This window comes from Lutra lutra, chromosome 1, assembly GCF_902655055.1.
Source record: "Lutra lutra chromosome 1, mLutLut1.2, whole genome shotgun sequence".
NCBI lineage: Eukaryota > Metazoa > Chordata > Mammalia > Carnivora > Mustelidae > Lutra > Lutra lutra.
The window spans coordinates 95532377-95546661 of record NC_062278.1 but is presented as its reverse complement, the minus strand read 5'-3'; the positions used below and the strand labels follow the sequence as shown (position 1 = coordinate 95546661).

General features: G+C 38.7%; 1 protein-coding gene across 3 annotated transcripts in view; it reads right to left on the bottom strand.

Annotated features, from left to right (window-relative positions):
* Positions 1-1413: 1413 nt before the first annotated feature.
* The window catches only part of PRKCI (protein kinase C iota), a 70714-nt gene continuing 57842 nt past the window's right edge, over positions 1414-14285 (bottom strand). For all 3 annotated transcript variants that reach the window (XM_047730272.1, XM_047730254.1, XM_047730264.1), the window contains 6 exons: positions 12783-12870; positions 11410-11535; positions 10771-10850; positions 8372-8461; positions 7876-7991; positions 1414-3990 (listed from right to left, as the gene is read on the bottom strand). In XM_047730272.1, the coding sequence (XP_047586228.1) occupies positions 3903-3990; positions 7876-7991; positions 8372-8461; positions 10771-10850; positions 11410-11535; positions 12783-12870 (588 nt within the window). In that variant the 3' untranslated portion in view covers positions 1414-3902. The remainder of the gene's footprint in view (positions 3991-7875; positions 7992-8371; positions 8462-10770; positions 10851-11409; positions 11536-12782; positions 12871-14285) is intronic.

Below are 14285 nucleotides of genomic sequence, written 5' to 3'. Positions count from 1 at the left end.
TTGGTTCCTCTCATCGGATTCTTTGTTGTAGACATGAACATCTTTCTCAGTGTGTCCATGCTCCATCTTGAATGTCAAGTCCAGAGATTCTTTTTTGGCACCCTGCATAGTAAATTACAGTATATTCTGGAACAATAAACTATGGATACAAAGTACACGGATTATCTGGGTTTTAACTGATCCTTGAAGTGCTAGGGCAGAAGAGAGTAAATCTAGGGAGATAGACCATCAATATACCAGACTGACTCACTGGTGGGTGTTGTCCAGAAACCAGGCTGCTGAATTTTAAAAACTGGGGATTGGCTTTACCTTTCAGGGAGAAACCGGTTGCCTCAGTGACCGCCTTACTGCAGTTTCCCTAAAGCGGCAAAGCTCCTCTCTGGACTCTGTTTTGGGATTTTACTATCTCAAAGAAAACAATCAAACTCATGATTTGATACTGGGGCTAGCTTGAGCAGAACTTCATTAATACCACCTGTAACTCCATTTTAAGCAAGAATTGAAATTAGGATAAAATAGTAAGACACAGGAGGTGCGGGACTGGCTTAGTTGGTGGAGCATATGACTTGATCTGGGGTTTTAAGTTTGAGCTCCACGCTTAGTGTAGAGATTACTTTAAAATAAAACTTTTGGGTTGACTGGGTGGCCCAGTCATTAATCATCTGCCTTTGGCTCAGGTCATGATCCCAGAGTCCTGGGATAGAGCCCCGCATCGGGCTGCCTGCTCAGCGGGGAGACTGCTTCTCCCTCTCCCACTCCCCCTGCATATGTTCTCTCTCCCTATCTCTCTCTCTGTCAAATAAAGAAATAAAATCTTAAATAAAATAGAATCTTTAAAAAAATAAAATAAGACACAGGAGATCAGTCTTTGGTGCTTTTAATAGACAACCCCTCGCTCTCTGACAAGTCCACTGAGGGAAAAAAAGTAAAGGCTCTTAAGATTTCATTCTCCTTGTGAAGGGAAGGCGACATTAAGCCTTAAGTAAAGAGGTTTGCTAAGTGTGGGGCGCCGATCTCACAGCTGTTATCTACAGACACCAACTACAACCGAGAAAGGACAAGTTCTGGAACTTTAGATCACTGTGCAACATAATTTGGGAAAAACCTATTCAGAATCTGTTCAAATTTGCTTCAGTTTTAAAACTAGTTAAAATGCTCTACGTTCAGCTGATTTCTTACTAATTTGTTTTCCAATAGCAGGGATACATAGAAGAGAGAGTTTAAAAATACACTTAACAATATTTTATGAATGAATGTCTGTGATTATGGCATGAGTACTACCAGAATGCTAATTTAAGTAGAACAAAATTCCAAACTCTACAATTTCCACTTTCCTTCTTGAACAAATTCTGATGCACCCTGTTCTTACATAAATTTCTGAAATGCTACATATGAAACCTGTTCCAGTCCTGATGAGTATTAAACATTTTATTTAAAGATTTTAAAGTAAAAAAAGGGTACACAAACACAGATTACATTATGATGACCAAGGCAGTATTCCACATGACAAAAATCAAAACAAAAGTTAAAAAGCATATGTACAGGTACTAAACAAGCATAATACCTGATATGCAATTCAGGCTGCAGACACGTAAAATGATCTGACCACAGACATGCTTATGCAAAATAAATTTTTTCTTAGAACACCAAAATCCCATTCTGTCAGCTGCCTTATTCCCATTCAGTATTTTGAGAGAACTTCTATATAATATAAAAGGAACTGGCATGGCACTTAAAAACTACAAAAAAACAATGCAATTAAAAACATATTTGTAATGCAGTTTTGTATAAAATATACATGGTAAATCTTATCTGTTAAAAAAATTTTTTTAAACAAAAAACCACCCTGAATAATGGTTAAAACCTTATCACAGAAAAATGTTCATCATTTGTAACAGTCCTGATAGAAAATAGATGGGATTTTTTGGGGGGGCGGTGGGGGATATCTAACCTGAAGAAGTCATTTGAAATTTATTTAAAATTGTAGAGAAGATAGTAACTCACTGCCTACCCCTCTCTTAAAACTTATCATGATTATTCTGATATATAACTACAGGACATGAAAGAAGAGCTCCAAGAAAGCGTTCCTCAAAATAAGGTTCAAAGACCCAAGAGAATTCTAAGGTGGGCCCAGCAATGTGCATTTTAAACAATGTCCCAGGTGATTGTTCCCCATTCTGAAATTTGAGAACTAATGCCCTAGGGAAACAGTACCACTTAAAAGCAAGATCATAAATACATTTCCGACATGTCAGAATTTTCTATGGGTGTATGGTTAGCAGTGAATACTGCTTCTTAAAACAAGTTTTAGGTATTAAGAAAGACATATATACCTGTTATATAAACATGGGAACGTTTATAAACTCTATTTGAGGTTTTCATTGCTTTCAGATTTCGTTATTTCAAGAAAAATGAGTATATGGCCAGAAACTTCAGAAAAATTACATTTCTAATAAAATGTAGCATCACAAAAAGAGATAATTTATTAAATGCCTATAAATTTTAAATCATTCTAATTTTAAAACTAGCTAGCTTTCCCCCAAATTCAATTTTACCGAGACTGGACAACTGTAACTTAGATGATTATGGTTACTTTTTACATCCCTTTTCATTAAAAAAAATAAACAGATGCTATCACTTGGATCCCTTTAAATAATAAACTGCTAAACACTAATATTAATAAAAAATAATCTGAAGAACTCTGCCTTTGAAATGTATTCCACTCTGATTACCTGTGTTACCTACTTAACACAAACTCACTTAAGGAGCTGGAAACATTGTGCATATATGTACGTGTCGCTAATATTTATTCGTGTTTATTTTTTAAAATTTCACTGAAGACTCCATAAACAGGGTCCAAAAGTAGGGATGATGGGGCTTTGGTGAAGAAGTGAGTATGGTTAAGCCACTATTTGGAAGATAAATACTTTTTCTGTATACTAAATTATAAGAAAAAAATAGCATACATTCTGTCTCCACTGGATAATGGAATGTTTTTACAAGTCCGATAATGAGCGCTTCCTTATTATCTATATCAAATCACAAAAAATAACTATGGGATTTGCTAAGAAAGAAATAAATCTCACCATTGCACTTTTCTGTATCTATTTTAAATTTCTATTTTTTTCCTTTCTATATGCTGAGACATGCTCCATTCAAAAGCATCCTGGCTCTTTGCGTGCCATTTATTAACTTTCCAGTTAAAAAGGGGTAAGCTCAGAAGTTAATGCCCCTATACTAAAGAAATTACTTTCATAAGTTTTTCAAAAACAGCTAATGATTGAAATCTGATGCTTAATAAAATATGCCCATTTTTCTCCCTCAAGCAGAAAGCGTATTCCCTAATTCAAAGCAAGAGTCATCTTTTATTACCAATTTAATAAATGTTGCCTTAAAAATCAGTAATTTAATTATCCAAGGCAATAAAACTTACAGCTGAATTCTTAAACACAAACAACTCAGAAAGTAATAGGAAATATAATAAATTGCTGTTTTTTGAATCATTGTTTTATATCAAAATTAAACACTTCAAGGTGAGGTGAAGAATGAAAAATTTACGGAGGCTTAAGATGTAATCCCACCAGGTGCCTTAATGCTACGGATTCCCTGTTTAAAGGCGGTGATAAGTAGTTTCTTTAAACAAAAGGACAACTTCATTACTCATCAGTAGGCTGCTGGATTACCAATATAGTTAAGTGTTGACACAACTGTCAGGAAACTAGTTTCATTTTCTTTTTCACAGTTAGATGTAATAAATTGACTCTCACAGCCAATAATAGAAGATATTGAGTGCTTTTCTGTAGGTGAAAAATATAAAATGGTTCATTGTATCCCAAGTGGTAACAAGTTTATTCATGCATTAAATGGCAACACAAGCAAAATGCATAGCTGGAAAATGAAGATCAGACACATTCTTCTGCAGACATCAAAAGAGGATTGATGTACTCAAAACCTTCGAATTCAGACTGATCGATCTTCCTCACAATGTCACTGTTGAAAGAAAAATACATTAATTTTCATAAACTAACCAACTTTTTATTTAATTGGTAAAATAAAATTTAAAATAAGAAAAAATAAGGCTAATTTGCATAAATTATGGAGGGGAAATCTATTAAGTGTTTAGATTAGTTCCAAAACATTTTCTAGAAGAACCAAGAGTACTGAAAATAAAAGAAGACTAACAATCCCATAAGCAAGTTTAGAACTAAAAGGTGGTCCAAAATTGAAGGCTAAGAATAAAAAAGTCACAAACTGTCACAAGCCTAGTTAATTTTAACTTTTGACCTGAACAACATTCCTCTCTATAGGTGAACATACAGGTCTGAATTAGCATTCAATTTAGCAATCATCTCAACAGGAAGGTGATGACAAGACCCAGAAAAAGTTAACCTCCTGGGTTAACCCAGAAGGGGCCCCTGGGTGGATCAGCCATTAAGTGTCTGCCTTTGGTTCAGGTCATGATCCCAGGGTCCTGGGATCCAGCACTGCATCGGGCTCCCTGCTCGGAGGGATGCCTGCTTCTCCCTCTCCCACTCCCCCTGCTTGTGTTCCCTCTCTTGCTGTCTCTCTCTCTCTCTGTCAAATAAATAAATAAAATCTTAAAAAAAACAAACAAACATGCAAATATGGACAGGTACCCAGAAAAAAAAAAAAGCAATAGGGACAGGTACCCAGAAAGACACTGCAAGGAGGTAATGGGTCGCAGGGTGTAAACACGCTGGCATTCTGCTATACTGGGTTTCTAATTCAATATGCAGTAAGAGTAGTACTACTGAGTATTTTAGTACTTAAATGCACACACCATACTGCAGAGCACGAAGTTACACAGGACATAGTCCCTTCCTTCAAGGAGGGAAGGAACGTCATACAACAAAAAGCTACAAGAGAAAGCAGGACACGCTGAGTTTCATACAGGACAGCTAAGCCTGGATCTAACCACAGTTCTAAAATAAAGGGTGACTTCTGGTCGGAGAAATCGAAAACGCCAGCATCCACTACATAAACATATACTGAATGGAATCACGAAAGATGATGTTGGGTCCGAGAAAATGCAAGTAATTTATTCAAGTTGAAAGCACAGGAAGAGAGGCATGTCAAATGACAGGTGATCTGAAAGGAAGGTAATGGCTAGCTCAGAGATGCCAGTGAGGTTTACCCTGAGGAGTTTCACCTTGGTTCATCAAAGATCTAGCTGCACCTGAACTAGCTCAGAAAGATGGAGAAGATTCCAGTACATAAAAATGAAGGATGCATACAGAGGAACAGCATGAACAAAGGTAAGAGCACACCGTCAGGGAACGCAGAGTTAACAGGAGACTGGTCAGAACACAGAGCACAGAGAGAGAGACGGCCAGGGAGTCAGGCAGAAGGAGAGGGTGGGAGGCCGTAACTGCTGGCCTAGGGGACAGATTTTATCTGCTAGGCAAGCAGGAGGTTCCTGGAGGCTTCCGACAAGGGGGTGACAGAACTGGGAGTGCTACTTAGTGAGATGGGTCGAATGGGTGGCAAAGCAAAGAAGATGCCCAGTGAGGTGGACGGGGTCATGTTCTGGGTATGATCTGAAAGAGATACGAACTGGACTCATGGCAGTGAGCACGAACATGAAGGATCTGACACAAGTAGTGAAGTAAAGGAAGAACAGACAGGACTTACTTGGCAGCTGAATGTTAAGGAAAAGGAAGGGTCCATAATCATGGGTATTTTGAATCTGAACGAACACGTGATGACAAAATGAGCAGAAAAAGGTAAATAAAAATAAGGAACTGATTGAGAACAGAAAAAGAGACCATAAAGAATCATTAGTTTTCTTTCTTTTTGAATCTCTGTACCAACATGGGGCTCGAAATCACAACCCCGAGCTCAAGAGTCGTGTGCTCCACTGATGGACGCAGCCAGACATCTCAAGCATTGTTACTGAAAGTATTTAAGGGTTTGTGTTTGAGGTGCTTGTCTGGCGAATTAGGGGAGATGTTTAAATCAGCAGACAGAAATGCAGCTCAGGAGAGGCACTGGGTGGAGAGGCGAGGTGCTCCAGAACCATCGTTCTTTCATTCTTCACAGTGGCCTTGCAACACAGGCAGAAAGAGAACAAACAGGCTCAGAGAAGTTATGACATTCAAACCCAGGTTACCCAGTTGGGAAGAGGTGGTGTCAGGACAAATTCCTGTCCTTTGATTGAATCTGGTGTTATTTCTAACACATGATGCTGTCAGAAGTAATGATATTGGTACATCTCTCTCTCCTTTAGTAGACAGGAAGCTTTTTGGGAGACTGACCTACATCTTAATTGTCTTTGAATGGCTAATACTTAGCATAGTGCCTTTTGCTCAACAACTGTTTGCCAATTTTGCTGGCAGTCACTGAAAGAGCTGGTGTCAATATTGTGGGGCTGGCTGAAATCCCTAGGCACACACCACACACAGCAAAGAGAAGGCTGTTGTGAACTGAACTGAACTGTGGAAGGATGTGCCTTGAGGGATCTGCCTCAAGGGAACAGGGAAAAAAGGGTGACAAGTGGTCACAGAGATGCCACAGAACCAGGATGGCTAGTGCCAACCAAAGCAAGGCTGTGAGCACCAAATGCTGTACAGACGTCAGGGGAGATGATGACGAATCAGACGAATCAGAATACGCTTTAAAAGTCAGACATTAACAAGTCAATTCAACCTTCAGACGCTGGAGGAACAGGTTATACTGCGAGGAGTTGAAGTGCCCAGAGTAAGAAAGTGTAAGACAATCGATATTGACTATTCTGAAGGAGTTCGAGAGAGATACTGATTATTTATTTTCTTTTACCATAAGCATCTATTAATTATTTTGGGAAGAAAATGAAGTAAGAAAATGTGACGGTTCAAAGATGTGCTAAGATTCAGGGGGAAAACTAGGATTTCGGAGCATGTTGGTTAGTAGCAGAAAAGCAGCTGGAAAGAGAAATTAAAGGAGGTGGAAGAACAGACATAACTGACAAAATGAAATCCTAGCAGAGAAGCTAAGGAAACAGACGTAGGGAAATGGGGCACCCCCTGCAAATGAGGGACATCCAAGCACCCGGAAGAAGGAAAAGGAGGTAAGAGAGCAATTGTGAGCCTGGCCGTGGTCTGGTGAGAGATGAAAAGGGAGCAAGCTCACAGCAGGAGGTCCCAGTCCTTGCAGTCAAGGTAAGACAAGGCTGATCCACTATGGTGGGGGGTGCGGGGGTAGGACTGAAGGCTTCTAAAATGTAGAGACAGTCTGGAACAGCTGCGTGAGGAATGTGAGAGGAATTAGAAGATATGAGTAAAAATACTGCCGAGGAGGAAGGGCTTCCTCGAGATGAGAGAACAAATCTGTAATGACAGGTCAGTGATCAAATACCCCCAAATTCTTCTAAACCATTCTTTTAAAAAAGCAATCTGGCAATACACATCAAGAGCTTGAAGCATGTGATCCCCTTGGACCTAATTCGTTTTCTAGGAATCTATCTTAAGGTGACCTACAGGGACTCAGACAAAAATGGCCGTTGGCACAGCAGGGCAGCCCAGGGCAGCGGCAGGAACACGGGCCTCGGGCCTCGGGCAGACGTGGGTTTGCGTCCTGACGCCACTGCCTGGCGACTATGAAACTCTGCTTCACCTCTCTGAGCCTCAGTTTCCTCGTCTGTAAGACGAGAGGACAGCAAGTCGATTTACAAGGCTGTTGTGAGAATTTGAGATAAGGCATGGAAAGCAAAGTAGAAGAGGGCGGCTGTTATAACTTAAGACTGTCATAGATTCAAATACCCCATAACTGAATGGCTAAATAAATCACACTATAATCTGATAATGAAGCACTGTGTAGCCACTAACAGTGAAACTTCCAAAGAACTTTAGAATTATTTCAGTCTATGGAATTACTTACTCATCATCTGGAGTGAGCTGGACAGGTTCATTAGTAAACTGAGAATCGAAATTGTCCAAACCAAATTCCCCAGAAATATTTGGTTTAAAGGGAGGTACCACCTGCTTTTGCTCCATCTAGAAAAGACATATTAGATGACAGCTCAAGCCTACGTTCCCAGAAAAATTCCACCTCTACATTTCTCCTCTGCCCTTAGATGCCTCCTCGTCCTATCCCAATGCGTTCGTGGCAATGGCTCTACAGTATTCACAAGGATGGAAATCATTTACAAAACTGAACACTGATGCGGGCCTTACTAATATTACAACAACCTGGTCCATTAAATTAATATTCCAAGCTATTACTGTTTTAAAAGCTTTTTAAAAAGCACTTTAGAGAGTAGTTTTAAGTTACTGAAGCTGTGATATATTTGTTTTTCAACATTCCTTCAAGATAATAAAATTTGGCCCAAGATAATAATGAAACCTAACATAGAAAACAATGAAAACTTACATACCATATCCCAATCAACATTTCGAAAAAATGGGTGTCCCTGAATATCAGCAAATCCTGTTTGTGGATGACAACCTAATCGTTCCTTTGGGTCCTATGGTGGGAAGAAATGTTTCAAGAAGTGAGTGGGTATCATGCTTTAGAATAAATCATCTTGTGACCTGGGTTTCATGTCTATTATACGATACTTCTATTTCTGAAATCAGTATGGTCTACCTTTCATTTCTAGGTAACATAATACTAGACTTAAATGAGTATCTGAAGCTTATGACAAGATTTCCTTGTGGCTCTCTCTTCAGCTATCATGTGATTCTAGTGGACATAGGTCCACTCCTTGCTGAAGAAAAAGGGAGGAAAGAGCACCAGAATCATTTGAGTGGCTTCCTGATGTTTCTTTGGCATAGGTTAGAGTGCTGGTCAAAATATAAAAACCCCAAACTTCACAAGTCTGTTCTTGGCTCATTTTAAAAGCCCTATGCCCAGGGTGCCTGGGTGGCTCAGTCAGTTAAAGCCTCTGCCTTCAGCTCAGGTCATGATCCCAGGGTCCTGGGATCGAGCCCCGCATCGGGCTCTCTGCTCAGTGGGGAGCCTGCTTCCTCCTCTCTCTCTGCCTGCCTCTCTGCCTACTTGTTATCTCTGTCTCTGTCAAATAAATAAATAAATAATCTTTTAAAAAAAGCCCTATGCCCAATTAGAGCAACAAGCCAACATCTGTGTACAAGAGTGACACAACCATTAGGTGACTCATTGGACTGAGAAGGGACTGCAACTTATAAAAAGTCATGGGTTATTCATGACTGTGAATGAAACCATGTTACCATCCTTCTTTCCAATAAAAGACATTTTGTTTTGGATATGAAAACCTCTCACCTTCATTTTTCAGTATGTTGACACTTAGATTTCCATTTTAAATCTTTCTTCATATAAAGTACTCAAAAGCCTCAACTTCTAATTTTATTAAAATTCGTCATTATCGTATCTACATGTACCTGAGAAGATAAACACACATCAACCTACTTTCTAACCCACAATTTGTTTAAGGTAAGATTTACGATTTGCCAAGACTGCTGTGATACAGTAAGAAGCATATCTAGGGTCTGTCCCAGGTTCCTGACGCGGAGCTCCTAAAACCCTTGTAATTTCCTGAGTCTCAGAACTGTCGTTTTTCATAACAAATCCCTTTTGATTATACCTTAGTTTATGCTAATAAGGTGACTCTTGGTGGGCCTATCATAGTTTCAGGATGGGATCTGGTTGCCAGAGGAACCAACCGTGTGATTACTAGAGTTGTACCTTTCAGCCTCCTTTTCAGAGGGGCTGGAAATGGAGTTCAATCACCACTGGCCAGTGATTTAATCAGTCATGCTGAATGTCACGGAACCGCCACAAAACCCTCTGAACCCCCGGGCATGGAGAGCTCCTGGGTTGGTGAACACCCATGTGTCGTGAGGGTGGTGCACCCCAACTCCACCGGGACAGAAGCTCCCATATTTTCAGGATCCTTCTGGACCTTGCCTTGTGTATCTTTTCATCTGGTTGTGCACTGTATCCTTTATAACAAACTAGTGATGGTAAGGAAACTATTTCCCAGAGTCCTGTGAGCCATTCCAGCAAATTCTCAAACCTGAAGTGGGAGGGTTGTGGGAACCCCCAACTTTGCAGCCAAGTCACACAGAAGTGTGGGTGCTCAGTACTTGTGACTGGCCTCTGAAGTGAAGACAGTCTTGTGAGACTGAGCCCTTAAACCCCTGGAATCTGATGTTAACTCTGGGAAGTTAGTGCCCAAAAAAATGAATTGTGGGACACCCAGTATGTCTGGAGAGCTGGAGAATTGGTTGTTGGTGTGAGGAAAAACCTACACATTTGATGTCAGAAGTGTTGTGAGTAAAAACTGTTCAGAATCATAATCTTAGATCCCAAAACTCTTCCAAACTACCAACAACAACAAATAATTGAATGATCTTCAGACTTTTAAAGACCAATGATAGCACTTCATTTCTTCTGAATTTTATCTTGGGCTTTTGACATGATCATCTGTAGGGAATACTACTGCCAAGTGAGTAATAACCCAAAGAAAACTGAGTACTGGAGCTATGAGTACCACTGAGGCTATCCCCAAAGACTATAATTTTTCTCTAAATGTGTACACGATATATATTATTTACTTAAAAATACCATATGTAATATATAGCTGGGGGTGAATTACATTGCCAAAATGGAAAGGACAACTCATCTCATGATCTAACGCTGTCAAATTATTTTTTGGTGAAGAGACAAATTCCAGATCTAACTGAAAAAAATCACATACTCTGATGTTCTGGAATGTTACACTGCCTGAACCTCTACTTACAGTTTCATTTACATACAGATAAACCACTAAAGATTGTTATATGTGATTTATACCTTGTTGAGAAAACTCTTCAGGACACTTGCAGCTTTTACAGATAGAGAACGCGGTATGCGTATTTGCTTTTCCAAAATAACTAGAAAGACAAAATTATGGCATTATATATTTAACTTTTACATGGCTTCAATCTTTACATTTTTATGACAAGGAACATAAGGCACTCTAGCAGAAAAAATAAGACATGACATATATTACTTTGGTATTTGCTTGTTTGTATCCAGTTCGAGTCTCTGTATTTCCAATCGCAGGCCTGTTTTTTTCACCTTTTGATTCTCTTACATTCTTGGTACCCTACTTTATCTCCATATTGTTTTTGGACTTATGGACTCATCTTCAGGGTGCATGTGAAAAGACTCTCCTCTCTAGCCACAAGATTCCTTCTTCCACTCTCTATGATACACAATCTAAAGGAAACTCTTTGTTTTATTTTTGAGTATGAGAGTAGTTGGCAAATGAACTGAAGGTAGAGAGGTAGGAAGATGTATCTTTTAAAAAAATTGAAGACTCACATATTAAGAAGTACACTGTCCAAATTATTTTCCTCTTTCTTACTCAAAGTAAAAATGTGAGCCATCCTCATTCATGCTCTAGAATAGGTTATTCACGGAGAATCTCTATAAAATACTGTAAATTACCTTGGAAGAGATAATCCTCCGTGTTTTGATCAGGGTTATCAGAGCTTCCAACAATATCAAATGGAGATCTTCCTGCCATCATCTCAAACATTAGGACTCCAAGGGCCCACCAATCGACACTGAAACCTTCAAAAAAGAAATTCTTTGAAGTAACAAATGATCTCTTCTGCATTCCCGAAAGTCAGTAACTTGAGATTCATTCTATTATATAATGAAAAAATAAACATAATGAAAAACTAAACTCTAAATGCATTATAACTATCATGGTAGGCAATGGCGATTATAGGAATAATTCAGTTATCAAAAAGGGGAGGTACCAAAAAGATAGCTTTAAAAATATAATATTGGAAGGACACCTGGGTGGCTCATTTGTTTAAGCGCCTGGCTCTTGGTTCCAGCTCAGGTCACAATCTCAGGGTCATGGGTTTGATCCCTGTGTCAGGTACCAGCTCAGTGCCGTCTGCTGGGGATTCTTTCCCTCTTCCTCTCCCTGTGCCTCTGCCCCTCCCCCTACCTGCATAGGCTATTTCTATCACTCTCCCTAAAATAAGTAAATAAAATCTTTAAAAACAAATAAATAAAAAATAAAATATTGGAAATGAAACAGAAGTTTCTTTTCTCAAGTATGCCTGTAATTTCAGACTCATGATCTGTTTCTAACATGTTGTTTTTGAGGATATAATTAAATTGTACTTGAGAATAACCTTCCTTGGTCTGAAACTTGATCTTTTGATAGCTGATTAAAGATCCTTGAAGGATCTTGGAATCAGATTATGAGCAGCTGTCAGAAGTACCCATCCTCCTTTACATCTGCTGAAATCGGAGGGTCAGAACCCAAGAAGTCAAATGTATGCTTAAGATAAATATATCCTCTGGTTCCTGACCAGCAGTCAATCTTTCCCTCATTTTTCAGATTCCTGGAGGAAATACCCCAGGAAATAGAAACAATCTTCTAGGGGTTCGTGACTCTGGAGTCACATGGCTAAAATTTAAATCCCTACTCTGCCACTTTCTAGCTGTAGGACCTTGGACAAGTTATTTAAACTTTCTCTAAAAATGGGAATTAACCAGTGCTTACCTCTTAGGATTATTGACAGGCTTAATTAATATGTATAAACTGCTTGTATTAGTACCTAATACTTTTAGTGTTGCCCTTAATAAAATATTACTCAAATCTGTACCTTCAAATACTGGTAAGGTCCCACTGTCTCTGATTTCATAATTTAGGGTTTTCATGTAGGTTTTAAGGGGATCAAGAAAGTTTATATTAATAATATTAGCATTTAAATACTATAGTATAATACAACGCAATTGGTACCACATTTAACCACCCATCTAGCACACAGCTAAAATGCAACCTATTTATTTATTACCATAATCTTCTCCTCTTAAAATTTCAGGAGCAATGTAATTGGGAGTACCACAAAAAGTGCTGGTTGTATCTCCTGGCCGTAATCCTTCCTTTTATAAAAAAAAAGAAAAAAAAAAGAGAGAGAGAGAGAGAGAAATGATATAGTAAGACAGGAAATTATCTTCTAAATTCATCTCTTTCATTTCATCATCATACAAACTCAGCATCTATGGTAATATATAAAGCTTAAATAAAATACCACTAGCACAGTTGTCCATATTATTAAAATCACAGGTTGCCATTAAATAGCTTAAAGAAAACCTGTCCTCATTAGCTGTTGGTAGAGTTCAGTTAAGATAAAAATTACATTTGAGGGATGCCTGGGTGGCTCAGTCATTAATCGTCTGCCTTGGGCTCAGGTCATGATCCCAGAGTCCTGGGACTGACCCTGCATCAGGCTGAACTGATAATATAATCTCCAATCATGATAGGTGATTTTTAACACATCTATATCGGAAAATGATAAATAATACAGACAAAAAAAAATCTAGTAAGCAGAAAAAAGATTTAGATAAAAGCCAGAGCTAAATATAATATAGAATATGTGTAATCTATGTGCATGTGAGGAGAGAGGGAGGAGGGAAAGAGAGAGAGGGTGTGAAGGACAGAGATGCCTTGCATACAAACAAGAGATTATATATTCTTTTTTTTTTTTTAAGATTTTATTTATTTATTTGACAAAGAGAGAGAGAGCACAAGTAGGCAGAGCAGCAGAGGGAAAGGGAGAAGCAGGCTCTCCACTGAGCAGGGAGTCCGATGCAGGGCTTGATCCCAGGACCCTGGCAAGACCCAAGCCAAAGGCAGCTGCTTAACCAATTGAGCCACCCAGGTGCCCCATATATTCTTTTTTAAGTGCATGTGGGATACTGATCAAATACTAAGTCACAAAGGAAACCTCAAAATATTTTCAAAGAACCTGTATCATTTAGACTATTTATTGGCCACAGCGATTAAATAAGAAATCAACAATAAAAAGATAGTTTAAAAACAAGCTAGGGGTACATGGGTGGCTCAGTGGGTTAAGTAGCTGCCTTCAGCTCAGGTCATGATCCCAGAGTCCTGGGATTGAGCCCTGCATAGGGCTCTCTACTCACTGGGGAGCCTGCTTCCCTTTCTCTCTCTCTGCCTGCCTCTCTGCCTACTTGTGATCTCTGTCAAATAAATAAATAAAATCTTAAAAAAATAAAAACAAGCTAAATAATACTAAATATACAATTAAGCAAGCAAGAGAAAGACAATTCATTTTTGTGAGTTTCATTGTTTAAGTAAGCATGCCCATTATAATAACTTAAGAAATACATAAAGGTGAACAAAATAAATGTGTAATGCTACATAACAGAACAACGCATATAGAATTAGACAATGCTATACTTTAGAACTTTATTTAATGTTACATTCTAAACATTTTACATGGTCATGAACTTCTGGTAAACATTTTAATGACTTCACAATGCTCTGTTCTGTG